This window comes from Drosophila pseudoobscura, chromosome 2, assembly GCF_009870125.1.
Source record: "Drosophila pseudoobscura strain MV-25-SWS-2005 chromosome 2, UCI_Dpse_MV25, whole genome shotgun sequence".
Taxonomy (NCBI): Eukaryota; Metazoa; Arthropoda; class Insecta; order Diptera; family Drosophilidae; genus Drosophila; species Drosophila pseudoobscura.
The window spans coordinates 30,433,462-30,460,468 of NC_046679.1; the positions used below are offsets into that span (position 1 = coordinate 30,433,462).

The 27,007-nt window shown below is 43.3% G+C and overlaps 1 protein-coding gene across 1 annotated transcript; it reads right to left on the reverse strand.

The window, feature by feature from the left end:
- Delta (neurogenic locus protein delta) lies at window positions 1-25,052 on the reverse strand. The gene is made up of 6 exons (XM_001359985.5): window positions 24,110-25,052; window positions 17,305-17,616; window positions 13,442-13,508; window positions 9,543-9,791; window positions 5,593-5,647; window positions 1-3,126 (listed from the first exon to the last, which is right to left on the reverse strand). Exons 1-6 carry the CDS (start codon window positions 24,164-24,166, stop codon window positions 1,314-1,316), a joined length of 2,553 nt encoding a protein of 850 aa, XP_001360022.4. The 5' UTR covers window positions 24,167-25,052; the 3' UTR covers window positions 1-1,313.
- Window positions 25,053-27,007: the final 1,955 nt, after the last annotated feature.

A 27,007-nucleotide genomic window follows, 5' to 3' on the forward strand; every position in this document is an offset into this window, starting at 1 on the left:
TATTTTTTTATTTTATTTTTTTACACTAACGAGGAACCATTTGCAATTTAACTGTAGAGTTTTGTATTTTCAGTAGATTTTTGCTTTAATTTTGATGTTTTGGAATTTCGCAAACAGTTTGTTGTTTTTTTTTTTGCTTCTTTCGTCTGGTTGTTGTCTTCGGTTTTGAGATCAAAATTAAATGTATAATAATATAAGACTATGTGGAGACTTTCTTTTCGGGTAGGGGATGGTAGGGCGTGGGTGTGGGTTGTATTTTTCATTCAATTTTGCTTTTTCTTTCCAAATATTTCTCAGAGATATTCCAAATATGTTTTGTTTTTTATGCGCTTATAATTTATAAATTCATTTCATAGCTACAATAATTATTATTGACTTCTGATATAAATGCTCCAAAAAAGGATGAAAAAAATAATATATATAAATGAGGATTAAAATAAAAAAAACGTTTAAAAAAAATAGATAGATAGATAGATAGTTTTTTTAAGCACTTAAAATAGAATCACTAAATGTTTTTGTTTGTCTTCGCTTTTGTTTGTTTGTTTTGGGGGTCTTTATTCTATCATTAAGCTAGAGAATCGAGAGTTAAGTATAGTTATTTTTATCCTAGAAATAGTCGAGATAGTCAATTTTTTATGGTATTCTTTTTTGTTTTTTACTTTTACTTTTAATTGTTTTTTGTGTGTTGTCGTATATCGAATGTGTGACCTACTATTTACAGGAGAATGCCCCCAGGGGCATTGTCAATGAGGAGTTTGTTCTTCTTCACTTTGTTAGCCTTAGAATTTATATTTTAAATTTAAGATTTAAATTTAAATGTATTTTTTGTAGTATTTACAATTTTATAGCGAAAAATATTAGAATTAAATTGAAGCAGATTTTTCAGTAACATGCAAAACGTCAAAACGTGTATTGGTAGGTAGGAGAGGTCGGCTCCTCTCGTCGTCCGGGAAATGGGGGGGAAGGGGGCGTCTAAGGTCAAGTTATGGGTTGAAAAAAGGCAAACTCTTTAAGGGTACATAAAAATCGTTTACTTTAGGCTTAAGTCACATTTAATGGGGGTGAAAATCTAGTTTTTTTTAGGGATATTCTGATATTCTGACGACTATACTGCTTCAATCTCAAACAACAACGAAGCCGGTGTGTATCGGCCCTATATATTTTGGCGTCTCTTTTTCACATATTTTGTTTTCGAAAACCCAAACCCCAGTCTTTTCTTTGTTTATTCCTCCTATAACCAGAGAGTGTGTGTGTGTTCTTAATTTTTCTGTGAGTTTTTTGTGTTTGGTGTTTTGTGTGTGTGTTTTTTTTTTTTACATATGCGGCGTGCCACAGACCACTGTCCGTTGCGTCGTCCCCGCCCCGCTGCCGGTGGCGGAGGCGGCTGCCATCATTTGGGAGGAGCATGCACCTGCCACACCGGCCGCTGCCAGCGACGGCCACCGCTGACTGCAGTACGAGCCCTCTCCCAAAACGGAGATGCGCTTGCCCTCAGCCACGGCCCCGCCCCCGCCGCTGCTGTAGTCTTTGGCCGTCCCAGAGGCGCCACCCGCCGCGGCTGCTGCTGCCGCCGCTGCTGCTGCTTGTGCCGCCGAGGCACTCCTATGCATCAGCGTGGGATCTGTGTTGAGCTGCTTCTGGGACTTGGCCCGCTGCAGTGGTGCAATCTGGCCCACGCCGCAAAACTCCGAATTGGCATTATTGTCCGCCTGTGCCACATAGTTGGACAGCGCCCCGCCATACATGAGGCACTCGTCCGCAGCAGCTGCGGCCGCCGCCGCCGAGGCACAGATGTTGTTCACCGACTTGTCCCACGTGTTCTTGATGATATTCGGGTTGCCATTGTCGAAGGTCAGGCCCGAATTGGAGCCCGTTTTGACGCCCAGTCCACCGCCGGTGAGACCCACGCCCACGGCACTCCCGTTGTGGTGCATTGTGGCCACGGCATTCTGTTCGTTCTGTTTGCGGGCCTCGGCATCGTCCTTCTCCTGGGCACGCTTCCGTTTCCGTTTCATGCAGAAGACCACACAGGCGGCAATCACAGCCACCAGAGGCATGGCCACCGAGAAGACGGCAATGAGCACCACCTGGGCATTGGTCAGGCCATCGGCACGGGCCTGAGTCGTGGCGCCGTAGTGATGGGCACCAAACGTGACCGAATCGTAGGACTCCTCGTCGCACTGCTTGCCACGGAACCCATTCGCGCAGACGCACTCGAAGTTGTTGACGCGATTCATGCAGGTGCCGCCGTTGTGGCAGGGTCCACTGATGCACTCGTCAATGTCAATGGAGCAGTCCTTGCCGGTGAAGCCCGCCCTGCAGGTGCACTGAAAGTCGTTCTTGAGGTTCAGACACGTCCCGCCGTTGGCGCAGGGTCGAATGAGGCACAGATCGAGTTTGCTGCTGCAGTGGGAGCCATGGAAACCGGGCACGCACTGGCACCGGTACTGATTCACCAAATCAATGCAGATCCCGCCGTTCTCGCACTTGTGCCCCAGACAGTCGTCGACGTTCGTCTCGCATTTGCTGCCCGTGAAGCCGCTGGGACAGATGCACTTGCCGTTCGGCTGGCAGCTGCCTCCGTTCTGGCAGGGATTTGGCCGGCAGTTGTCCAGCTGGAGCTCGCACGTCGGGCCGCTGTATCCGCCGGGACAGTCGCACTGAAACCCCTGCCCCTTGCTGCCCAGTCCGGCGCGAACATTACGGCAAGTGCCCTGATGGCAGGGCTTGTCCGCACACGTCAGCACCTTATCCTCGCACATCCTGCCGCTCCAGCCGTTGGCGCACATGCACTTGTAGCCGCCCTTCGTCTGCTCGTCGACACAGGTGCCGCCGTTCTGGCAGGGATTCACGCCGGCATCGCACGAGTAGATCTCCGTTTCGCAGTCATCGCCACTGAAGCCGGGGGCACACTTGCACGTGTACAGGCCCTCGCCGGTGTTGAAGCAGGTGCCGCCGTTCTTGCAGGGACGATGATTCGTGCAGTAATTGAGGTCCTGGTTGCAGTAGAGACCGCCCCAGCCCTCGTTGCAGATGCAGGTCCAGGGTTTGTTGCACGTTCCGTGGATGCAGTTGGGCTCCAGCACGCACTCGTTGCACAGAGGTCCCTTCCAGCCCAATTGGCAACTGCAAAAAAGAGAAGAAAGGGGAAATCCTGTGGTTAGATGTGTCTAAAGTGTGACCAGGCATTAAGGAAGATTTATTTAAGCTTAAAGTGTGACCAAAGCTAGGAAAAGATATCTTTTTATAGGCACACACTGGCTGTGGAGTTTTAACGGTTCTTAAATTGAATTCTTTATTTAAAAAGACCAGGCATCTGCTACAATATCTTAGTGCCTAAAGTGTGGCCATCTCTACATTGTATGCCTTTTATTCTCCCTTCTAATATGTACACACTGCCTCGGTGAGTGCTTATTGAAGCGCCTCGAGCATTGGTTTACTTTTCCATCACCTGTTCCAATGGTAATTGATGCTCTCTCTCTCTGTCTGTCTGTTGGCCTGTGCCCCGTGCCCCCTTGTGACACGCTTGAATGCAGAGCCCCCCAAAGGCACAGAAGATGAGGCACACACAGAAAAAGAGCAAAACAGACACAAGAAAGACACAAGACTCTGTTCAAGTAGAGAGGAGACGTGGACTTGACAAACGAAATGAAGCGAATGTCTGTTCAAGAAGTTATATCCGCAGAGAGAGAAAGAGTCGAAAATGTTTGCATTTCTCACGATCATAAATTCGATTGCAAGTGCGACGAGTGCGTGCTTCCTCTGTGGCACGCACATTCGACCGAAAACAAAACAAAAAAAAACAGATGCACTTTCCGATCGGGCAAAGCCAAAGCCTTCACCCACAAAAAGCAAAGAGACAGACGGACAAGACAGACAGACAACCTGTTGGGCGGTACAGTCGTCGTCGTCGTCCGCCGTAATTGATATGCGGCTGAGCCAGTGTGTCCACACACACACACACACACACACACAGAAAACAAATGTCAAAGCAGACAGACAGGACAGAGTTGCCAACATAACGAAACGTGTGGAGTGTCGCGTATGCGTTTAGAATTATTAAAATATTCCCACCATTAAGTCCGCACTTTGAAGTGGCACACGCATACCCAAACGTAGCCGCAGCTCCACTCTGTGTTGCGGTTGCCACAGCGAACTATTCAAGGCGTTACGTCCACTCCACACTCTCTGGAATGATGTGTCGGTTTTTGGGGTAGTACATTTATTTGGCACAATTATTGGAAAAAACCACAACCGAAAATGTTTGATTTCCGTTTGTGTTCAAAGTGGGTTTTATTGGCCAACATAATGCATAAATAATGAGCAACATCCTCTCTCTTGTCCGACTGTCTGTCTGTCTGTCTGTGTGTCCGTCCTTCTGTTGTGGAAAATCAATTTCAAGAGATCTCCTCCAACAGAGAGACAGCCAACCCAAAGACGCAATTAGCTGTAGCTGGGAGCCAGTGGCTCTGTAGCTGTGGAGCTCTTTTTGAAATGTGAAATTGTATGCTGGAAATATTTGCCAGCGTCGTCAAAAGTGTTCGCTTACACCTTTTTGGCTAGGGAGCCAGCCACCAGAAGAAACAAATGTGGGAAAACTTTGTAATTCAATTTCTGTTGGCGTTCTGCTGTTGTTATTGCTTTTACTTTATTTATTTTCTGTGCAGTGTGGAGTGTGGAGTGTGGACTTTTGTAATGCAAAACCTTCCAGCAAATCAAATGACATCGCCAAAAGAATTTCTTGCGGTTTCAAACACAAAACGTGCACTAAACGAACCAAAAACAACAACAAAAGTGTTGCCCTTTTGCCAACAGCAACAGCAGCACACGGTAGCAGCAGCACCAGTCGACAGTCATACAGACAGACAGACAGACAGACAGACAGTACATGGAAAAGGTGTGCCCCCTCCAACCATCATGATGATGATAATGATGATGATGATTGCATTTTGGGTGGGCAACAAACCCACAAAACCAACAAACAAAACGTGCAAACATATAAAACGTAGCAGAAAGAGCAGTCGACGGTGAGATGGGATGAGCCGTAGAAGAGTTGTCATCATTAAAATGAAGCTGGAGCACCGTTAGAGGTGTCTCGGGGCCAGTGTTGCTCCAAGGAGTGGAGCTAAAATTAAGGCCGAGCCCCATTAGATGTGTGTTTTGGCCAGTGTTGCTCTTCAGAATGAAGAGAAATCGCTTTTCGGGTCAGTGTTGCTCTAAAGAATGTTTTTAAATGAAGACCGGTCACTGTTAGCTCTATTCTAAAGACAGTGTTGCTCTAAGGAATATACAGATCGCCGTTAGGTTTATTCTACATCCAGTGCTGCCCCTCAGAATGAAGCTAAAACTTTATCCCAGCCAGTGTTGCTCTAAGGAATATACAGATCGCCGCTAGGCCCATTCTTCAGCCACTGCTGGTCTTCAAGATGTAGTCATAGCTCTCCTCCAGCCAGTGTTTCCCCTCAAAATGCAGTAAAATATTTCTTAGCCAGTATGCCCCCTCAAAATTAAATCAAATCTCTCTACCAGCCAGTTTTCCGCTTACAAATTACCCATTAAATATAGCAAATAAAATTTAGAAAAAATACTTACACGCATTGATTGGGTTTATCGCAGTGTCCATGCTCACAGCCTTTGGCGCATTTTGCTGCAAAGAAGAGGAGAAAAATTTAAATATAAATTAATTGAAATATAAACCAAAAAAAAGTCAAAACAAAAGAATAGAAAACACTTTCCCTCCCAAGCACCACCTGATGCGACGGGACACCCACTCAATGGGTGAAAACCCACACACAAATCAATCGAATGCCGAAAATTGAGTTAATTTTTGGGAGAAGAAGGAGAAAACTTTCTTTTTCACGCGTCTGGCAATGAAAAATCCCACTTGAAAAAAAAGATGGGATTGGAATTGGGAATGGTGGCTGGTGTCTCTTGCTTTCTGACACATAAAACAAAAGCCGCGTGAAAAAACAATAGAAAAGCGTTTAAAAGCGTTTTAGCGCACAAACCCCCTCAGTCCCGAAAAACCAACCAAAACCTATAAAAAAATGAATCATGGCCAAATGCTCTGTGGTGGTGGTGGCTGTGACTGTGGCCTGGTGGTGGCTCTCAAACTGTGAAGCAGGAATAACTTGTTTCTAAGGCCGAAAAAGGAAACACACAAAATGAAATAATCCCATGGCCAGGCCTTCGAAGAGCAGAAGAAGACCCATCCATGAAGAAGAAGAGGAAGAAGGAGGCAGCAGCGGCAGCGGCAGCGGCAGAAGCAGCTGAGGAGCTGAGGAGTCGTCTTGCCCCAAAACAGATTCCCAAGCTCAAAAGGTTCGACGAAAACTTCGATTGGAAGTCGTCTCATCGTCGGGGGCTCTGGTCTGGAGTTGGAGTTGCAGTCAGAGTCAAAGACGAACTCCAAGTTGGAGTTGGAGTTGGAGTCCGCCTGAAGAATGTGGCAAACATGTTTCTCCTCTCCTGATGCCTGCTGCCTGCTGCCTCTGCTGTGGCAGGAAGTAGGGGAGTTGCCACCGCCGCTGCCGCCACCGCCACCGCCACCGCCACAAGGGCCTAGGAGAAGAGAGCGGAAAAATAAAAGTCGTGAACAAAACTAAAAAAGGCAATGCCAAAAGGAACAGAACCGAGAACCCAGAACAGATCCTCTTTAAAGCCAAAGTTTCATTCAGAAGCAGGCACCAGGCAGCAGCAGCAGCCGGGAAAATTGCTAGAAAATCACAAAAACGTGTTCTGGCCATGGAAGAGTCCCAGTCCCACTGCCAGTCCCTGCCTGCACGCAGTTAATATATAGAATATTGAGAGAATAGAGCGTAATATTGGCAATTGCCAATGATTTTTATTACAGAGCGAAAAAGAGAGAGAGGGAAGAGGTAGAAGGGCTAGAAGGGGTATCGGTTGGAGTTCTTGAAATAGTTTTCCATCCAGCGGCGACTGAAAGTGAGATCTGGAAGTGGTTCCCGTCGAAGAAGAAGTTCACACGCCCTGAAGCTGGGGCGCTGCTAATAAATTGATTGGAATTACTTATGGCATGGGTGCAAAAAACATGAGGAAGTACTAGCAGTGGGAGGTGCAGCGGCTAGAAAAAGGCATAGGCAGATTTAGAGGGTATGGGTAATTCTTTTTGGGCTCATAGATACAAATGTATGTTAGTATTCCCAAGAATCAATAAATTTTCATTGAGGAAGCATTTCTGTTCTTAAAAATAGCTTTAACAAGTAAAAGATACAAATGTATCTGAGAGATACTTTTAGAAAACAACTCAGAATTGATCAAAGTTCCATTTGAGGTGCATTCTAGAAAGATCGGCTGGAAAATATAGCTCCCAGGCTTCAAAGATACAAGTGTATCTGAAAGATACTTTAAAAAATGTTTGATAAATCCTTTCAATTTCAGAACTTTCACTTTTACACCGCTTCCCAACTCTTCTACACTCAGATACTTTTGTATCCTTTTATTTTTCGCTCCATTCTTCTCACAGATACTTTTATATCTCTCGCTTTTGCAGCTGGCTCGGCTCTGCCATTCATGATCGGAAACTTTAGGCAAAATAGCTTATGTATTGGACGAGTGAGTATTTCCTTGAACCCAAAGCGAAGCGAAGACACAGCCACCGCCGGATCCATCAGCAACGCTTCATTTCATTTCGTTTCGTTTCATTCATACGCACTTGGGCCTCCGAAAAAACAACAAAAAAAAAAACAACAACCTTTTGGGCCAATTTACGGGCTCCTTGGCTCTTCTCCTCTCTCGTCTGTATTTATCCTGTTTCTGTATATTTTTTTTCCAGGCTGCATGCACGTTTTGGCTTTTTATTTTGTTTGGGGCTCCTGCTGCTGGAAAATAATTTTCGCTGCTGCTGTGTTTGTGCCTTAATTTAAGCTCATTTTTGCGCATTTAAGTTGAAAAATAAAATATAGCAGCAGCGGAAGAGGCAGCTGCTGCTGCTGCTGCTGTGGCGGCAGCAGGACACAAAAATTATCTGCCCAAAAAAAAAAAAGAAGGTAAAAAGAACGAAACGAAACGAAGCGAAAAAGAAGCAACAGGCAAGAGACGAAGACTACGACATTTAAGGTGTAATCAGAGGCTGCCACAGAAAACCCAAAAGGAAGTCTTCGTCGTCTTCGCCGTCGTCGTCCTCTCAGTGAGGCATGTGCGGCATGCAGCAAGCGAGACAGAGAGAGAGGGCCTGCATCATGATCATCATCATCATGCCTGTTGCTGTTGCTGTTGCTGTTGCTTCTGTGTCTGCGTAAAAAGGGGCACCACACCTTTTTGGACCGAAAAACCTGGAACCTGGAACCTGGAACCGATCGGGGGCCCTTGCACTTGGCGTGGGAAGATTTTTCGTACGATCATCAGCGAGAGAGAGACAGAGACAGAGACAGAGAGAGAGAGAGAGAGAGAGAGAGAGAGAGAGAGGAAGGTTCTGCTGAAGGTCTGCTGTTGCTCTGATTCACAGTAGAAAATGTTTTTCGGGTAGCAGCCGCAGCATCCGAATGGTTGAAACTACAAAGGGCGGCCTGGCCGAATATTTGTGTATCTTTTTGTGCCTTTCGGCTACTTCTCGGATCTCCATCGTTGGCTGGTTCGTTAGACATCGTTTTGTTCTCATTCCATCTCTCTCTCTTGTGGGGGGGAATGACAAATGACTTTTCCCCCCACAGTCCCCTGTTCTGGTTTCTATTGATTTTTAATTTATTTGTTTGACTTTGATTTTTTCCACTCGAATAATTTTTCTGTATTCAAATTTTAGTTTTTTTTTTTTGTCAAATCATTCGGCGGGGCCATACGCATTCGATAAATAATTATGCTTTAATTCGTGGGGCAGCCAGCCAGCTCCTTGGATTGGATATGTCTCTCGCTCTTCCACTCTTTTGCTCTTGTGGGGCGGGGGGGAGGAAGGCAGGCAGGCATTGTGTACAATCATCTCATTTGATTTGACAAGCAAGTGATTTTCAATAATGATGGCTTGAAGAAACCAAAAAGAGCCACTTCAAGGCACGCAGAGAGGAGCGGGAGCGGGAGCAGAAGCAACAACAAACAACCAACCGAAAAGAGCCAAGTGTTTCGGTTTAAAGAATGTGTCGAGTGGTTGGATGGATGGGAGGCTATTGATCTGTGCTTCGAGTATAGTACTTTCGTACAAAATTTATATTTGAGATACTTTTTTGGGGGCTTTGAAGCCAGTTTTGCAATATGATACTTGGAGAAGCAACTAAATATAGTTTTTCGCTCAAATTTGCCATTTTAGGATCTAAAGATACAAATGTATCTTATAGATACTTTTCTAGAATGTACTAAATTCGTTAAAGGGACATCTGATGCAAGCTTTCCATGAAAGTGTAGCTCTTAGGGGTTGAAGATACAAATTTATCTGAGAGATACTTTTAAAAATATTTCCAAATATGATGAAATTTTAATTTTAGGCATGTTTTAGTACTTCTACCTGCTTTTTTCATCCAAAGATACATATAAAAATGTATCTTTTACATATAAAATGATATCTTGTACATTAAATATTTTGTTCTACTTACGTATATGACAATAATCGCCCTGCCATCCACTCAGGCAGATAATCTCGCCCGTCTCCGAGCATTTCGAGTGCCCGAAGGAGTCGTCCCTCGTCCGACAGAACTTGGCACAGCCCGAACCGTAATAGTTTGAGTCGCAGGTGACACGGAAATCGTACTCCAGGGACGTGTACTGCGATTCCGATTTGTTGGTCTTCCAATCGGAGGAGACCTCCAAGACTTGTTGCACCAACAGCCGCTGGATGAGGAGATCTGCAAAGAGAGAGGCGGAGGAGATGATGATAAGTGTGTGAGAACAAGAAACAAAACCAGAGAAAGATAGATAGATAGATAGATAGATAGATAGATAGAGAGAGAGAGAGAGAGAGAGAGAGAGAGAGAGAGAGAGAGAGACTAATGAAGATTAATTGGGTTAAAGATGATCATCGTTTCGAAGGCAAAGGCAGAGCCAGAGGCAGAGGCTTGTTGTGGAATGTGGAAAATGAAAACTTAAAAGAGGAAAAATCGAAAATCGAATGCAATTGCTTGTCACAGAGTTAGGTTTTTTTTCTGCTTTTTTTTTGGAGTGGCTGCAAGTCAAGTGCTGCCTGAAGTTGAGGTATGCAGCAGTCGATGAGGGAGAGTCAGAGTCAGAGACAGAGACACACGGGGCATGGCTTCATGGCTGCTTCAGAGCGCGAGACTCCACATTTTTTTTTTTGTTTTTTTTTTCAGCTGTTCAGAGCTTGAGCCCGCGGACCGGTCCCTCAACTTGTTTCGTCTCTCTTTCGTATATATATATATATATATGTATATACATCGGTGGCACATTATGCCATGGTCTATAAAGTAAATTGCAGGTGCATGACTATTCGAATTGCAAGAAGCCAGAGCCACAGCCACAGCCACAGCCAAAGCCAAAGCCAGAGCTTAAGAGTTTTTTGTTTGAGCTTTAAACAAATCCAAACATAAATCTCCCGCCTTTGAATGTTAAAAGCCAACAGAACAACTCAACAGAAAAATCTCCAAAAGGAATGCCAGAAGCAAAAGTCTTGAAGGGGAAAGTGAAAACGAGAGCAACTGCGGGGGAAGCTTTTATCCAAATTTTGGCTCTAAAAATCCTTAAATTCGATTGCCTAATGGTTTTGCCCAAATATATCGATTGGTATTGTCAAAGCCATATATTACACAGCCAGCAGCCGCACATTGACAAGCCGCTTAACCAGTTGGCCAATAAAAATATGAAATAAAAAATCGCACACACACAGAGCAACTCCAAAAACCAAAATCCAAATACTCCGCTAATTAATTACCGAAAATATGCACAAGTCAAATGCAATGGCAACGGCTACAGAGCTGCGGTGGCTACAAGAAATTCTTAGAGCCGTTTGCGAGCTGCCTTTTTGGCCACAAAAGTAGTCGTCGTCGGTCGTCGGTCGTGTGCTTCACCTGACGACGACATGGTAAAACCATTCAATGCAAAAATCGCACCAAGCTACAACATTCCCAAACGAAACGTACCAAAAAAAAAAAAAGAAGAAAAAATTGAATTGTATTTTTGTGTGGTTTTATTTACATTTGCCACAGACACGGACACGGACACACACACCACACCAAACCATATGGATACAGCCCATAGGATTTGTGGCATGACAGGTTATTAGACGTGCCGGCAAACAGACTAAGACGCAGACGCACAATTTTGTGGCCAGTTTTGCCAGTTGCCGAGTGGCTCCGTGGCTCCATGGCTCCATGGCTCCGTGGCTCTGCTCTGCGACTCCAGAGTGCAGAAAGAAATCCGCATAATAAATATATATCAAGCAGATTTCTGCTGTGCACACAAATATTTACGCAAAAGCTGCATTTTCATAATTATCTGTGCAATAGCTTTCGTAATGTGTGAAAAAGTGGTTTACGTGCAGGGAAATGGCAAGGGTATGAATTTCCAATTGGGAAATTTTTAAGGGAACCAAATAAGAGCTCAAAAGTGTTGGATCGTCCTTTTTAGAGAATTCCAAGCCTAACGAAAATTTCCCTAAAAGGGACATTTTTGGGAAATTTCCAAACACACACTAATTCCACTAATTTTTGCATTACTAAAGTTGTCTAATACATACAGATCCTTTAAGTGCATTTTGCAAAATTCCCCTATTGGGGAAATTTAATTTAAACCCACCATTACCAACGTTTTGTCAACCCCATTTGCTGCCATTAACAAATGAGTGAAATTTGTGTGCAACAAATTTGCAACAAGAAATCCAAACTTGACTCTCGACTGTGCCGCCTGCCGCCTGCCTCCTGCCACCTCCTGCATCCTCTATCCTCCCCCGTCCATTTGCTGACTTGAGGAATTTTTCGAAAATACCATTTTATCAAGACACACGACGACAACAGAGCAACACAGACCAACAACAACGACAAGTTTTGTGGCAAAAGAAAGACTACGGACTACGGACCACGGACGACGGACCACGGACGACGGACGACGAAGGCAAGCCCCAAAGAGGCTGTGCCTCTTGTTGCTGGGCCGCCGCTTCTTGATCCAAAGAGTTAAAATTAAAAGATAAGCATTTTAACAACATCGAGGGGCAGAGAGGCAAAGGGGGGATATGCTGCCACAGCCACAGCCAACGTGCAACACTAACAACTTTGGCATTGGCAGAGATTAATTGGTGGGTTGGAGAGGAAAAGGTTGAGGAGGAGACGACGCGACGACGCTCAACTCTCGGGCGTTGAGGGAGCACCTTGCACCGGCACCGATGGTCAAGCCTCGCGTATGGATACAGGATTCAGAATTCAGATTCTTTTCATTTTTTTGTGCCCAGCAGGTCTGGGTCTTTCTTGCAACCCGACGGCTGTGTTTCGCTGCTGGCGAAAAGGTCGACGATGCTGCGGCTGCAACTGCGACTGCGTGCTGATGCCTGCCTTTATGTAATTTATGTTAAGAAAAAAAAAAGAGTCTAAAAACTTGCTGTGCAACTAAAAGTATGCGGGAGATCGCTTTGCACTTTGTTGCAAATACTTTGGGAAATAATGAAATTAATCCTTGACAGGCGGGCAGGGAAATCTCGCTGTGGAAATTGAAATTGCAATTGCAAGCAGAGACTAGGATCTACAAGATCTATACAAAAATAAAAAAAAACCCCAAGCCAAGCAGCGGGGGACCTTGAAAAATCTGTGAAATAATTAAAATTCCTTGAGGGATTGAATGATGCGTTTTAGAAAAGAATTCCAAAGAAAACTCCATAAATCTTTTTGAAAGAAAGTCTGCAGGTAGCTGGAAAAAAACTACCTGTTCTTTTCATCAACGAAAAAATCTTTGTGGGAAAAATCAGGCACTAGATTTCAAGGATTTCTCTTGTGGGGTGGTCCTTTTTTTGTTGTATGTCGTACTCGTAATCAGCAGAAGACAATCACAGATTCCTTGATGCCATGTTGTTCCATTGTTTTCCAGGATGGATTACATACACGATCCTTCGATCTAGTGATTCGAACTAGAGTTTAAATCGTGATCAGAACGACACAAGAACTTAATTGCAAAAAAAAGAGAGGCAGGCAAAAGCAAAAGCAAAATGCAGAAGGGTTGGGCACACTTCCGCTCTGAGGCAGCAAAAAAAAGGCAGGCAGCCAGACAGACAGACAACAAAGGGCGACAGAGGCGCACGAGGTTTATCCCCTGCCCTGGGGGATTGTTGGTTATTTAAAACCACTCAATACCCCGGATATCTTGTACAGCAAAGCTAGAACTTGCACAAGTATCAAATTCCACAGAGAGAAATGATCATCCAGAGAGCGAGAGCGAGAGAGAGCCGGAGGGGGAGATGGTTGCAAAGAAGATCCTTTCGTTTTACAGGAAGCAGGATATATGTATGTTCCGTACAGGAAAGTAATTTTATAATATTTAAAAAAAAAAGATTACTCACTGTTTACACGCGTATTGGCGCTGTTGTTGGTATCATGCCAGGCCTCGACGATCAGCGAGAAGGTGCCCTGTAATAAAAAATAAAGAAAAATTGATTAAAGAAAGTTCCACATACATATCCCATATCCAATCTAAAGGGGAAATGAAAGACAGGCAGACAGTAATCCTGTCTAAATTTTTATCAATTTAATTCCCGGCTAATGGATGCATCTGGGGGCCATCTTCCAGATCTTCCAGCCCCCACATTGCGCGCCGCGACGACTCATTATAAACAGATTATGACAGGCAGAGACCCAAGAGCTAGTTTTGACACCCACAGTGATCCACACATCGTCTCTAATGCGGCAGCAACAAAATTTGAAATGCAAATGCAACGCCACAATCGGCAGCGCCCTCAATTCACACTTGATTTGAAATGCAACGAACGAACGCGCGAGCGAGCGGCTGCTGGAAAAACCGGCAGAGATGACACAAAATCCACCTCCAGCCGTGGAAAAACTTTTGCAGAGGCTTTTTTTATTGAATCTGGTTTTCGTAGATGGGCGTGTTGCATCGTCGAATCTCGGAGTTGCATTTGCCATGTAAATGACTAATTTTTTCGACCAACTTTCGATTTTGCGTTGCATTTGCTTTGGAGTTGGAGATGCGTGGGCGCTGCCTGGTTGGCTGGCTGGCTGGCTGGCTGGCTGGCTGGCTGGCTGGCTGGCTGGCTCGTTGGGAGATGTAGAATTAATTTGGTTGATAAGTCCGTGGCTTTGCCGATTGATTGCCTAACGATTGCTGCTGCCCTGCCATTTCGTATGTGTTGTATTTTTCTACCATTTGCGAAAATAAACATAAAATTTATATGGGCACGACAGGAAGCAAATCAGACATCGAGACACGTATAGATGATGATCGGAGTGCTGGAGCGATCATCGATGGGAAACAATGGGAAATGGGAAATGGAAAAAAAGGTAATAACGAAATGAAATGAAGCGCTGCCGATGGTTTATTGGTGTTTTGAGTGTTGTGTGTTGTGCAGAGTGGAATAAAGTGCTTTTCAACAGAAGCTACGTGATTGTCGATCGTCGATCGGCTGCTTTTTTATTTCCCCATGTGGGAAATTTTACATATGACAATTTTATTGTCATTAAACGGCTGATTAAGTTGTTTTTTTTGGTTAGAAACGGACACAATTAAAATTTCCCTGTGAGGGAAATTTTTATTTTTCACCCAAAATTGGTTTTTAGATCATTTAAGACTTTTCCAAGAGTTTTCTATATAGAAAATAGTTGTATTTAAAATTTCCCTAATTTGGGAAATTTTCCATTTTGAGTAGAAATTCTTATTTTGCGCCTCACTTGACATTTCTTTAGGTAATTTTATATTTTTACCTCTACGAAAATTATATAAATTACAATCAGACGCCACACCGAGAAATTCTGGTGTTTGCATCCGCCCAGGTCCAAAAATAAATGAGGCAGCGATGCATCAGCAGCAGCAGCAGCAGCAGCAGCAGAAGGAGTCGCCCGCTCGCTTTAGTGAATATCGCGTGCGTCGGTGCTGTATATCAACGTCAATATCCAGTCACAGGGCTCTGGATAGGGTGGAAGTGCAGTTTGGAGTCGGGTTGGTGGCATGCAACAGAGCAACAGCATAGGGCGCAAGAGTAGGAGTGGTAGCCCCAGACACGTAGCAACAGGGGAGGCGACACACAGAAGACACAAGACAAGACGCACGAGACAGACGGACAGACGGACGGACGGATAAAAGTAGCAAAGTTCAATACGAACAGAAGAGGAGAGACAGACAGACAGACAGAGAGACATCAATGCTGTACGCCTGCCATCGCTGCTTCGACTATTTTTAGCAGAAAGCTGAAAGGAGGGAACGGAACGGAACGGATCGAGCGACTCCGGACTCTACTCTGAATAGTATCTCTCTCCCCCTTTCGGGTGGGTACTTGCAACATCACATCTTTTGGCGTGTTGTCAGGCATGCGTGGCTTCGTCGTTGTTTTAATTAAGTGCAACATTAAATTAGTTGATGCAGCAGCGAACGGCAGTACTTTCCGAGGAGGCCAGAAGAGGGGGAGAGGCGGCGGGTACGTGGCGCAGAGTTCTAGAGGAGGTCTAGAACTATAATTAAATTTATAGTTTGACCTAGAAATAATTTGAAAAGTTGAAAGTGCGGTGGCGCGCCTACGGTACTAATCAAAGACCAGACTGAAAATAGTTTTTAGAAAATTTAAAAATACATTTTCTAAAATTATTCTTAGAGGATGTTCCAAAAATACCGAATACAGAATATATGCTGGAATATACCAAGGAAACCTGGTTAGAAATTTATTCCGAACCATTTCCGAGATGTTCTTTTATGGATTACCTTTTCTACCTTTAATTTCCCTTCTTATCATGCGCGTGCCATGGTTTTTCCCTCACTTTAGGGAAATTTTCAGCGCAAAAGTTTGCTAATTGTTAAGTTATGCCCGCAGTTTTGCTGCACACAAATTTATGCACATTACACATTTCACGTGCCACAAAAACAGCCCAAGCGGCGGCTACCTCCCTGGGGGAACCATGACTTTGCAACAGGCAGCAGCTACAAAAGGCTGTCTCTCTGCCTGTCTGTCGTATGTGTAATGATAATAATAATGACGCTGCACATGCGCACAATTAGGAAGTAAAGTGTCTATGAAAGAGAGAGAGAGAGGGGGGGAGGGAGAGGGATCTCTCTGGAAATATAAGGGGTGTTTCTGCGGGCCACAGACACAAAATACGTTACAAACTGCAGTTATTGCCGTTGAAGCTTCAGTAACTTCTTCTTTCTGGGGGTTGGGATCGGCACATCTCTTGCTGTAATAATAATTAAGAAATGCATGGCATGGCATGGCATGGCTTGGTATGGCTTGGTATGGTATACCTTTGCGTCAGTGGAGCATAACTTTGAAGAAGAATAAAGTCTGTCGGTAGGTATTTCAAAATTTTCAAGCAATTTATTGAGCACACGTGCGCTGGCCACGAAAATGCAGTAAAAAGAAGGGTGGCCCTAAGAAAAACCTAAAGCAAGGGAAAGAGGAAGTCATGCTTCTTGGTTTTTTACTAAGAAAAAGTATTACTATAGGGGTTTTAGGGTGGGGCGGAGGCTCTAGCAGAAGTTTTGGTAGGTGCCTTTCACTTAGGGGAACAAAAATCACCAAATATTGGCCTTTAACTCCCGAATATCTATTTTTACGGCAAGTTCTGATCTCTAGATATTTTTGTAAGTGCCTTTCACTTGGGGAAACATCAAAATCAACTTGGAAAATCACCAAAAATCTCACTTTAACCTCCCTAACAAGTCATGGAGGAACAAACAAGTTCCACTCAAAAGTCAAAACTATTCCTGGTTCTCTCCCTTCTTTCGTGCCACAAAAAAGTAACGGCAATCGCCTGAAAGGAGCCACCAAGGGGTGGGCTATGCAGCGATCTGGAAATTGTCGTGTTTGACTGGAACGGAAAGGAATGGAATGATGGAATGATGGAATGGTGGTGGCTGGATCCGGGGGTACTTGGAAGGAAAGTGGTGGATCGGTGCTTGGTGTTTGGTGGTGGTGCGCGTGCGCGTACTTTTCAGGCGCACTTTTAATAGCCGACAGATGTTTCGGCGTGTGCGCCACCACGGCGAGGCATGCAACAACATCAACCCTCCCAACAAGGACACTCCTGCTGCTGCCGGATACACAAGGGAAACGGGGGGGGGACCCAACCGCGCGCAAGGCTATAAAAAGCCCACAAACAAATTAGCAAAAAAAAAAGAGAAAGAGAGAGCGGGAGCGGGAGCGGGAGCGGGAGAGAATCTAAAAATAGTACCAAGTAAAAGCAAAAGTTGTGTTTTACTTACCGGCCATGAAAACTGAAAGGGAAATTGTATGGGATTCGAGAAACCCTTATTCTGAAAGCGTTGCACATCGGTCAGATTGACCGAATTCTCGCCGAGAATGGGGGTTACCACATCCCCGTAGGTGCACTGCGATGTGGTATCGATGGTCGCCTGATAGTGCTTCAAACAAACACGAAACCGTGTTTTGCAAGTGCCCAAACACTTGCCCGTCGCCGCATCCGTTTCGCCGCTACAGCAGCGACCCTCGTTATCCCTTCCATGCTCGTTGCTAAAGTATTTTAGCCGCAATTCAAAATTGCCGGAACTGTGAACCTGGAAACAGAGGGCGAGAGAGAGAGAGAAGGGATATTGTATTAGTCAAATCAAATTAAAAAGCAATTCATTAAAAACGAACAAAAATCAAGGCAAAAAGAGAACAGAAACAGAAAAGGAAAAGGAAACAAAAGGAATGCATCGTGCGTCCCAAACAAGAGACGATAAATCTTTCAACATGGTATTTTTGCACAGAAATTGCAGAGGAATTTCGCTGCAGTAGCAGACGGGTGGATGGAGACCCATGCAAAGGACAAAAACAGGCTTATGAAATATTAAGAGAACCCCAAAAATACAATAAAAATAAATACAAACAAGAGGAAACATGACAAATGCTCAGCAAGCGGTCTCCTCCAACCCAGACCTCGGTCTTCGATGCGGCGGGGTCTGTAATAAATTCCGCTTCGTTTGCTTCGCTTTCGAGTTATTGTACGTTAACCTGTGTATCTCGGTCTTTTTGGGGTCCCTGTGCTCGACTTTCGTTTTGAAGCGCCGACGCTTTGCATATTTTTGGATTTGCAAATCTCTTTGATAGCCGTCTTTCTCATAAATTTCTCAATTAATTCGTATATCTCTCGCATGGCTTTTATTGCTTGCTTGTTTTCAAAGGTGTGAGGGAAATTAGCAAAATGGGTCACATGTGCTAGATATTCATGTTTTTTGGACACTTTTTAATGGGGTTTTGGACACATTTCCCATAGAAGGGATGGACGTATGATTGAATGAAATTGGTCAAGGTGTGAAAAGCACTTGGTAATTGATTATCGCAAATTTCCCATCTAGGCAATTCTTTCCTGTCTAAATATAACCAAAAACGCATAAGATCGCATTTTAAGTTAGTGTAAGAAATTTCCCTAAAAGGGAAATTCTAAGGAAATTTGTGTACTTGAGGTACTTTTTCTGCATAGTTGAAAAACCATGACAAAAGTAAAGAAAGTCTCATTTGGACTACTATTTCCTTAATTTATAAAATATCCCAAAAAGGGAAATTTTATTTTTGTTTCAAATTTCATTTATACACACGCCACTTAATTTTTCGAAAATTTCTCAAGATGGCAAACACTTTTGAAGGGAAATTCTCGCTATCCCATAGATGGGTGCACCACACTTAAGTGCGTAAATCTTTAATTATGACTTCATCATTGCCCAGAACCATAAATGGGCAATCGACGGCACTCCAATCAGAGGCAATGCCCAAAAATAGGAGAGATCTACTTATAGTTATTGCAGCTCCGATTGCTCCGATTGTTGCCTCTTGTGCGCTCTGCTCTGCTCTGCTCTGCTCTGTCGTTGGTCCGTTTTTCTGCTATAAACTATAACTGTTCGGCAATTAACATTTCAGGCAACAGCAAAAACAACAACAACAACAACAACACGAGTGAAGCTTGTTAAAATGACAATTTAATTGTTGACAAGACATGAGCACAGCAGAGCACAACAGCACAGAGCGTTTGTTGTGTTATTTATTTTTTTTTTGTATTTTTATATAGTTTGCTCCACATGTGGCTGCTGCTTGGGAAGTTTCGTGGGTTTTCCCTCCTCTCTCTCTCCCAGTCTGTCTGTCCATCTATTCCTCTTTCTTTGGTTCGTTTGGAGGTACATGGGTGTTTAATTGCTCAATTAAGTAGAAGTGCGGTCGGGATGCTGTGTGCCTCCACTCTCCATTCACCATCCATTCTGTCCGCCTTTCGAGTGTAAGCACAGGCACAGGTGTAATCCCCACAGACAATAAAAACAGGTACAAAAAAAAACTGTAGCAAAGCTGCTTAAGAGATCATTTAATGGATGTTTCTGCTTGGGTCTTGATCTGGCGCTAACATTGTACAGAGGCTTTTGTAATTGTTTGGGAAATGGGCGGGGAAATGGGCGATAAAGGGTTCTGCTTTCAATGGAAAGCTTATTACATCACAGCAAGGGAAAATTACAAAAATCCCTCCTAAAAGTTGAGGAAATTATGGGAAAAATTCCCATTTCCTTCTAAAACAGTGAGTTTATCGATAATCCTTTATCCCATTTCCCATAGAATCCTATAAAAAGAAAAAACAAAAGACTTAAGCAACAAACGCAGACAGAAAGAGATGCAAACAGAAGTAGAAGACAGAGACAAAACGTGTATTAATAAGCAGCAGCAGGCAGGCAGGCAGGCAGGGCAGCAACAAAAACAAAACGGACGCAAAAGAGCAGCACAGAAAATAAAACAACACAACAACAAAAACTAAAATAAAAGAAGCGGCCGAGGTGGAGGCAGAGGCAGCGACAGCGACAGCGACAGGCAACGGGCGAGAGAGAGAGAAGAAGCAGAAGGCGAAGGAGAAGGAGAAGCAGAAAAAACGATGAAAAAATGTACAAGTAAAACCGAATTGTTTCCCACGGCATACGATTTTGCCGGTCAACATTGATGGTTAAAGCGGGGACGAAGCAGCCAGAGAGAGACGCGACATACGAAACCAATGCGCGAGAGGGAGAGCGAGCGAGCGCGAAAGGCGAACAAGAGAGCAGAGGCAGAGAGGCAGTGGCAGCGCAGTAGCAGAGCAAAAGGTGTAAGCCGAACGCCAGGTGAAGAAGCAGCAGTGCGCGCATGCAGCCATATTGAAAGATCAGAGAAGGTGAGAGGGGTGGGGAGGCACAAAAAAAGAGAGGGAGAGAACGGGCTTACAGGCCCCAAAGGCTATAACAGTTTAGCAGGCAGGCAGGCAGCAGACAGACAGAGAGAGAGAGCGAGAGCACCGTTTGTCAGCTGGTGGTGGAGCAGCCCCAAGGTACATCCAACGAGAAGGTAAGTCAAAACCGGCTTCCAACATGTGCTTGAGCAAAAGAGCCTCACCTTTTCATTGGAATATAGCTTGAGCTAAAAAGCCTAAAGAGCAGAGGCGCAAAAAAAAAGAGCAAAACGTGACTTAAAAGTGAATTGGAAATGTGTGCGTGTGTGTGTGTATGAGTGCTGCTGCAGCTGGCAGCTGCTCCAAAGAGTGAGAGAGCGGGACGGAGAGAGAGAGATCGTAAGAGCGCAACAAAAACTTGTTTTCAACGGCGCTTTGAAGAAGAGCATAAAAATATGCGCGTGCAAAAAACGAAGAGCAGAAGCAGAAGAAGGAGATGCAAAAAAAAAGAATTAATAGACGCGATGCTGCGTCTGAATTAATAAGAGAAAGAGGGAAAGGGATGGAGAGAGACGGAGACAGAGATAAGAGGAAGGCGCACAAGAAAATGTTAGAAAAACCATTGAGCGGAAGGAAGACAGGTGCCCGCGCGGGGAGGCAAACAAGTGGAGGGCGGGGGGAGCGAAAAACAGAGGCAAACTCTCATAAAAATAAGCAACAAAGAGAAGAGAAATATACGTAGAGTGGAAAAACAAAGGCTGGGCCGTCGTTTGTCAAAATATTTAAACAAAACACACCAAAAAAAAACCAAATCAATTTGCATAACACCAATACATAAACAAACACTCGCACACACATACGTTTACACGTGGGAAGATATTCGGACGGGGCGGGGGAGGGGCTAAAAATGCAACCACAATAGTTTTTTGTCCCACATTTTGGACACCCATCGAGACAGTGGAGGGGATGTGGGGTAACAATGTCTCTCCCACATGCCACATGTAAAAACAGTTAACGCCAGATACCGCTAAATATCCCTAAACGGTTTGTGGTTAATATTTTGCTCAAGGGGTACTTGTTGTGGGAGATTGTGATGAAAAATATTCCTGTGTTAAATTCTTGTCTAATAAAATAATCTTTTAGCAATCTTTCGAAACTTTTTCTTCCTCCCAAAGTCAGTTCAAAGTGAATTTTTAGAATAAAAATTGCTTACACAATTTTCGTAAACCCCTCCGTGCCCTCGAAAAAACACTTGTCATATCCGTAGGTTCGTTCTTTTGCCGTTGTGTTTATTTGCCTTTGCCTTCAACTCTGAACTTTATTACGCTTGAAGACCCTTTGGGGGCAGGCACCACACAACACACAGCTCACGAGACTCCGACTCGGACTCCCTCCCGGACTTATATGTAGGTGCTTGAAGAACTGGAAATGTTAGACAGACACTTGTTAAAAGTGTTGGAAAATAGTGCGTTGCATTGTTTACATTTTGCTTGACTCAGTTTGCTCTTTTTCTACCTATTCTATGGTACTCCTCCTCTTCCCATTCTGCAGGCGATCACTCAGGGGTGACGGGACTAGTTAGAGGCCTTTTCTTTGGCACTTTTTATACAATAAAAGATACACTTCCAAAGGCAGGGAGGGTTAACCCACAGCAAGAGGCAACCTGAAAGTAAGGATCCCCTTAAGGATCAAAAACCTTATAGCTCCTACATTTCTCAAGATATTACAAGCAAACTTGATAGCTAGCTCTCCCAAACATATCAACGTATATCTGCCAAGTTTCATTAAGAAACAATCCTTCTTCCAGAGTATAACTATCTTCGACTATTATTCTATCTTGTATTTTCTCGTTTCTTTTGCCATTTTCTATGTTGTTGCTTCCACGTCAACTCCGTTGACTGACTGACTGACAGGTGGACTCTTGTACGGAGAGGTACGGGAGAGGGTTTTCCGCCAAGACAAAGGGAGACATTAAAAAATTGTATGGAAAGCACGCATTTTTATGATGATTTTTCCCCCGCTTCTACATGGCTTTTCTTCATCTTCCATCTACAGGTGTTGTGTGGGGCTGCCCTTTGCCGTTGTTTATTAATCATTTAAATTCATCATCATAATCAACCGTTAACAACGGTCCCTGGGAATAGCAAAAACAGTTATAAGCGCAAGTGAATCAGCAGCGGCAGAGGCAGCGCCGTATCGTGTGCGTGCAACAGAATGTGGCATGGTGGGGGCGGCGTTTGGGACTTCCTCCTACTCCACATCTAAATTGCAATTAATTATGTTATAAAGAGGGGCAGAGAGACGACGGCGATCCACTCATTCTTCTGGACACATGCCCCAATGTTAATACGAAAATTGCACTAAAAACAAGAAACAGACACGAGATACGATCCCTGCCACTGCCTCTGCTGCTGCACTGGTCCGTACGGTCGTACGGTTATTTGATAGTTAAATTGAAATTTAAACGCAGCTTGGGAGCAAAATTACGAGTACTGGTGGAAATTGTGAGAACATATAGAATGCGACTAAAAGCCCAAAGAAAATTGAATTAAATTGCATTGCTAATGGGAGATAATTACGAGGGGATATTAAATTTAAACAGATCTAAACTACGTTTTAAATGGGGGAATTAGACGAAAAGAAGGGACAGTTCTTTTTATTGTTTTCCGAATTAAATGTAATGGGAAATTAGTTGCATTTACCAACGATAAACGAGGCACTAACGAGCAAATAATTCACTGGGGGATCTTCTTCCCTCAGCTCATTTCTCACACAAGTTCTTCTCTAATTTGGTAGATCACTTCGCTACATTTTTCTTCGAGTGTAAGCACCTTCAACAGCTGCAACACTAAAAAGCACAGTGCAAAAAATAAAGCAACAAACACTTTCAGCTGCTCGAAAATCTCGAGAGACCGCAGGAGGTTTCCTTTTTCCAGACACTTTTTCGGAACATCGTTAAAATTAGCAAGCGCAAAAGAGTGAGAACGAGAGAGCATGCAATGTGCCAAAGCAGCGGCGGACAGACAGAGACGAAAGACATGGGCACGCATGGGCTGCTGGCTGTCGCAGCCGATGAGAAGAGGAGAGCGCGGGGGAGATCCAAGATGCTGGCGTGAAAGATCAATGAAAGAAAGAAAGGAACGGAAAGATGTGGAGTGGAGAGGAGAGCAAGTGAGTGGCGCATGCATGTGTCGCCGTTGACCTACGCAAAGAAGAGAGTGTAAAGCGCATGTAAAAAAGCGCAGCAGCCAAAGAGGGGGAAAGAGGCGGAGCAGAAGAGTATATCCAGAACGGCAGATGTTGCCAGATCCATCCACATGTATGACTTTTTTTTTGCATTTGTAATTTTTTTATAGTTTTTGGTTTTTTTTTTGCCTTTGCGGCATGCGCCGTTGGTGGTACATTTTTATATGTTGGAAATAATGTTTTCGGGGCCTTGGACCTGTTTGAAAACTAGTTTTTAGCTAAATCGGTGAAAAAGGGTGCCCTGTGCCAGCCGAAAGTCACCCCTAAACAGCTGTTGATATCAGATTACCAGAAAAGGGAATCTAAGGGAAGTTTTCGATTCCCGTAGGAGTTCGAAAAGTGATCATAGAATTCATTAAAACACCCACAGAACAGAATGTAGAGTTGGAACTTATTCCAGGGCTAAAGTGGATCTAAATCCACCCACAATCCACATGTGAAACGAACAGCCTGGCAGCGCTAGCCGCTCTGTCTGTTTGTCTCTTCCACCCATTTCTGCCCTCACACTAATACACTCAAGGAAAAGCGCGCGCCGCGCAGCTGCCGAAAAATTGTCTGCAACGGTTTATGGTCACGCATGTGTAGACAGTGGCAAAAAAAAGGGGGAAAAGGGACCACTTATGAATATTTTTTAGAGTAAAACTCACCTGCACAATGACTGTGAAGCAAATGAATGCTGTTAATAAACATTTAATCCAATGCATGTTTATTGCTGCCTTTGCTGCTCCTTTGCGGGATTTAGGTGTTGTGTGTAGGGTGTGTGTGTGTGAGTGTGATAATCCTCGTGTGTGTTGTGTGTGTGTGGTGTGGTGTGTGAGAGAAGAGAGCCGATCGCGTGATTGTTTAATTGTTGTTTTATTTGAAAATTTACAGCTACTTTTCAGCTGCAGCTTTTCTCTCTCGCGGATTTCTTTTAATCTTCTTCTACTACTTCTTCTGCTCTTTCTCGCTTTATTTTGTTGCTATTTAGTGCGGCACATGGTTTCGCATTTGTTGTTGTTGTTATTCTCCTCCTCACACGTGCACGCGCCACATATTTCGATTTATTTCTGCATTTATTTTAGTTTGCGGTTTATTTTAAGTAAAACTCTTTTTGTGTTCTCTTTGTATATTTTTGCGAGAACTAACGGTTTATGGCACCAAAAAAACGCCGCCAAGGGCTGCTATTTTTCCTCTGCCTCTCTTTTTTGTATTTTATTATTATTCCTTTTTGTTGTTGTAAAACACATGCAAATATTTGGAATATTTTCTATTAAAAGATCATTTAAAAATGCACTGCTCTTGCGGGGAGTTTCATGGGATTTATTCCAATTTTCCCCAAACAAATGTGGATATTTTGTTGTTAAACTAACACTGGATTTCGACGCGTTTCCCTGTCGGTTTTCGGTACGAATTCTAATATTTCTTTTAGCCGCGCGCAAGAACCGACGAAAATACGTTACTACGTTATCAACTTTTGAACTCAGTTTCTTTAATTTCTTGACGCGCGCAGCACAGAGACCCGCGCTGGTCGAATGTTGAAAACCGTTTAAATTTAATGTTTAATTTCATTCATGTCCCGAGCAGGCAGACATGCTGAGACATACTCGCCAAAGAGCGAGAGAGCGTGTTTTGAGAAAAATACAAATGAGAGAAGGGGAGAGAGAAAAAAGAGAGAAGGAGAGAGAGAGCGTGTTTTGAGGGAGAGAAAAAAGAGAGGAGAAGAGAGAGCGAAACTGAAGTTTGGTCATAAAACGTAGTGTGCACGGAACGAAATTTACGTGTGTCTGGAACGTTATGAGATTGTTGCTGGTTGACAGTATTAATACCCTATTTCCTTAAATTAATATGAAGTTTCTTAGATTTACATGTCTTAGACATATGTATTTATGCATATTATTAGTATCTCGATCCCAATACCTATTCTTGGTCTCTGTAAGAAGACCACAAATTATTGTTGAAATTGATTTAAAACAGGGACTGATTAGTTCTGTAATATTTGGTGCCTGGGTTGACAAACATTTCCTTAATTCTATAATATCCTTTTTCCTAGGGTATGCAAAATGTTGCCGTTTGCTGGGCACATGAGTCTGGCCCATACATGTTGCAACCGTAATGGAATGAGTGTCTTTGTTGTCAACCGGTTAAAGAGAACCTTACCCGAGAGAGAGAAAAAGAGAGCCCGATTTACCGATTTGAAGAGAGCATGTAGAGCCTATAACCGTTTCGAAAAAAGCAGTGGGGCCAACTATACGCGAGTGGTGCGCGCCAAAGAGAAATTGTTTGAATGTGAATCAATGACAACGATTTAAATGTAATCGATTCGAATAACTTATGCACGGAAGTACGATTTGTATTGCATTTTTCTAAAAATAAAAACGTTTTTACGAAAAGATTCAAACAAATTTGTATGTTGCTGGACACTGTCGCTCATTTTTATGTTGCTAGAAAACTAAAGAGAGCGTTTTACGCCGTTTTGCGTTGAGAGAGAGCGAATATGTTGCAAAGAGTATGCTGCGACGTCCAAATCAGCAGATGATGTTGCTGGAATGTTGCTTGGTAGGTTGCGAAGCCCACATTTTGGGAATATTGTTGCTTGGGAAACATTTGTAGGTTGTTAAACGAAATTATTATTTTAAAATATATTTTATAGATAACTTTGCAATAACTCTTTTGGTTTAAGGGACTCTGATATTTCGCGCTATTTCGGTTTTCTAACGAATACCACGAAGGGGTTTCATTGTCTATGCAAAACGGGGGTCTTGTTGTAGGGTAGGGGTTGTTCCGCATTCCATAGATATGATTCCATAGGATCTTCGCTTAAGGGGATTTTCTGCATAATTTACATATGAAAAGGGTTCTCTTTTGCTTTTTATTGTGTTTTTTTTGGCGCTGAAAAATATTGGGGGATGGGATGGGTTTTGGTAGAGGACAGAGGAGTGAATGGTTTCTAGGATGTTCGTGGATAGGGGAAATGGTATAAGGAGGTTTCTATAGATATGTATATTTATGATGGATACTGAAGGAATGTAGTAAAAGAATAGGTTTGTAGACGGATCCATGGTATAGATGATGAATTCATCGTTTATAAATGTAATATATCTGATATTTTATTAAAATATCCAATTATTACATCGCTTTTGAATGAGAAAACCACTATTTAAACCATGAAACATCTCAAGAAATTCAAGATAAAAGTTTAAAAGAACTAAGATTTGGATTCCTTATAGATGTGTATATAAGGGATTCAAAATCGATACTTAAAAGATTCTTTAGAAATGATTGAGTCTAAAAGCTTACAGACCTCCGAAAGATGATTATATATGGAATAAAGTAGATTTTGGAGCCCTAATAGATTTGGAACTAATCAAAGAAACATTTTTTTTTAGAATAAATAAAGATATGTACATATATCCATGATAGATCTACTCGATCTACTATAGATTTAGGATATACTTTCATAGGAGTGTATAAGTAAATCCCTTACCAAAAAAATCCCAAGATTGATACGATCCACTTTGCTTGAACAAACATTGTAAATCATTTCCCCACAAACCGCTGCCCAA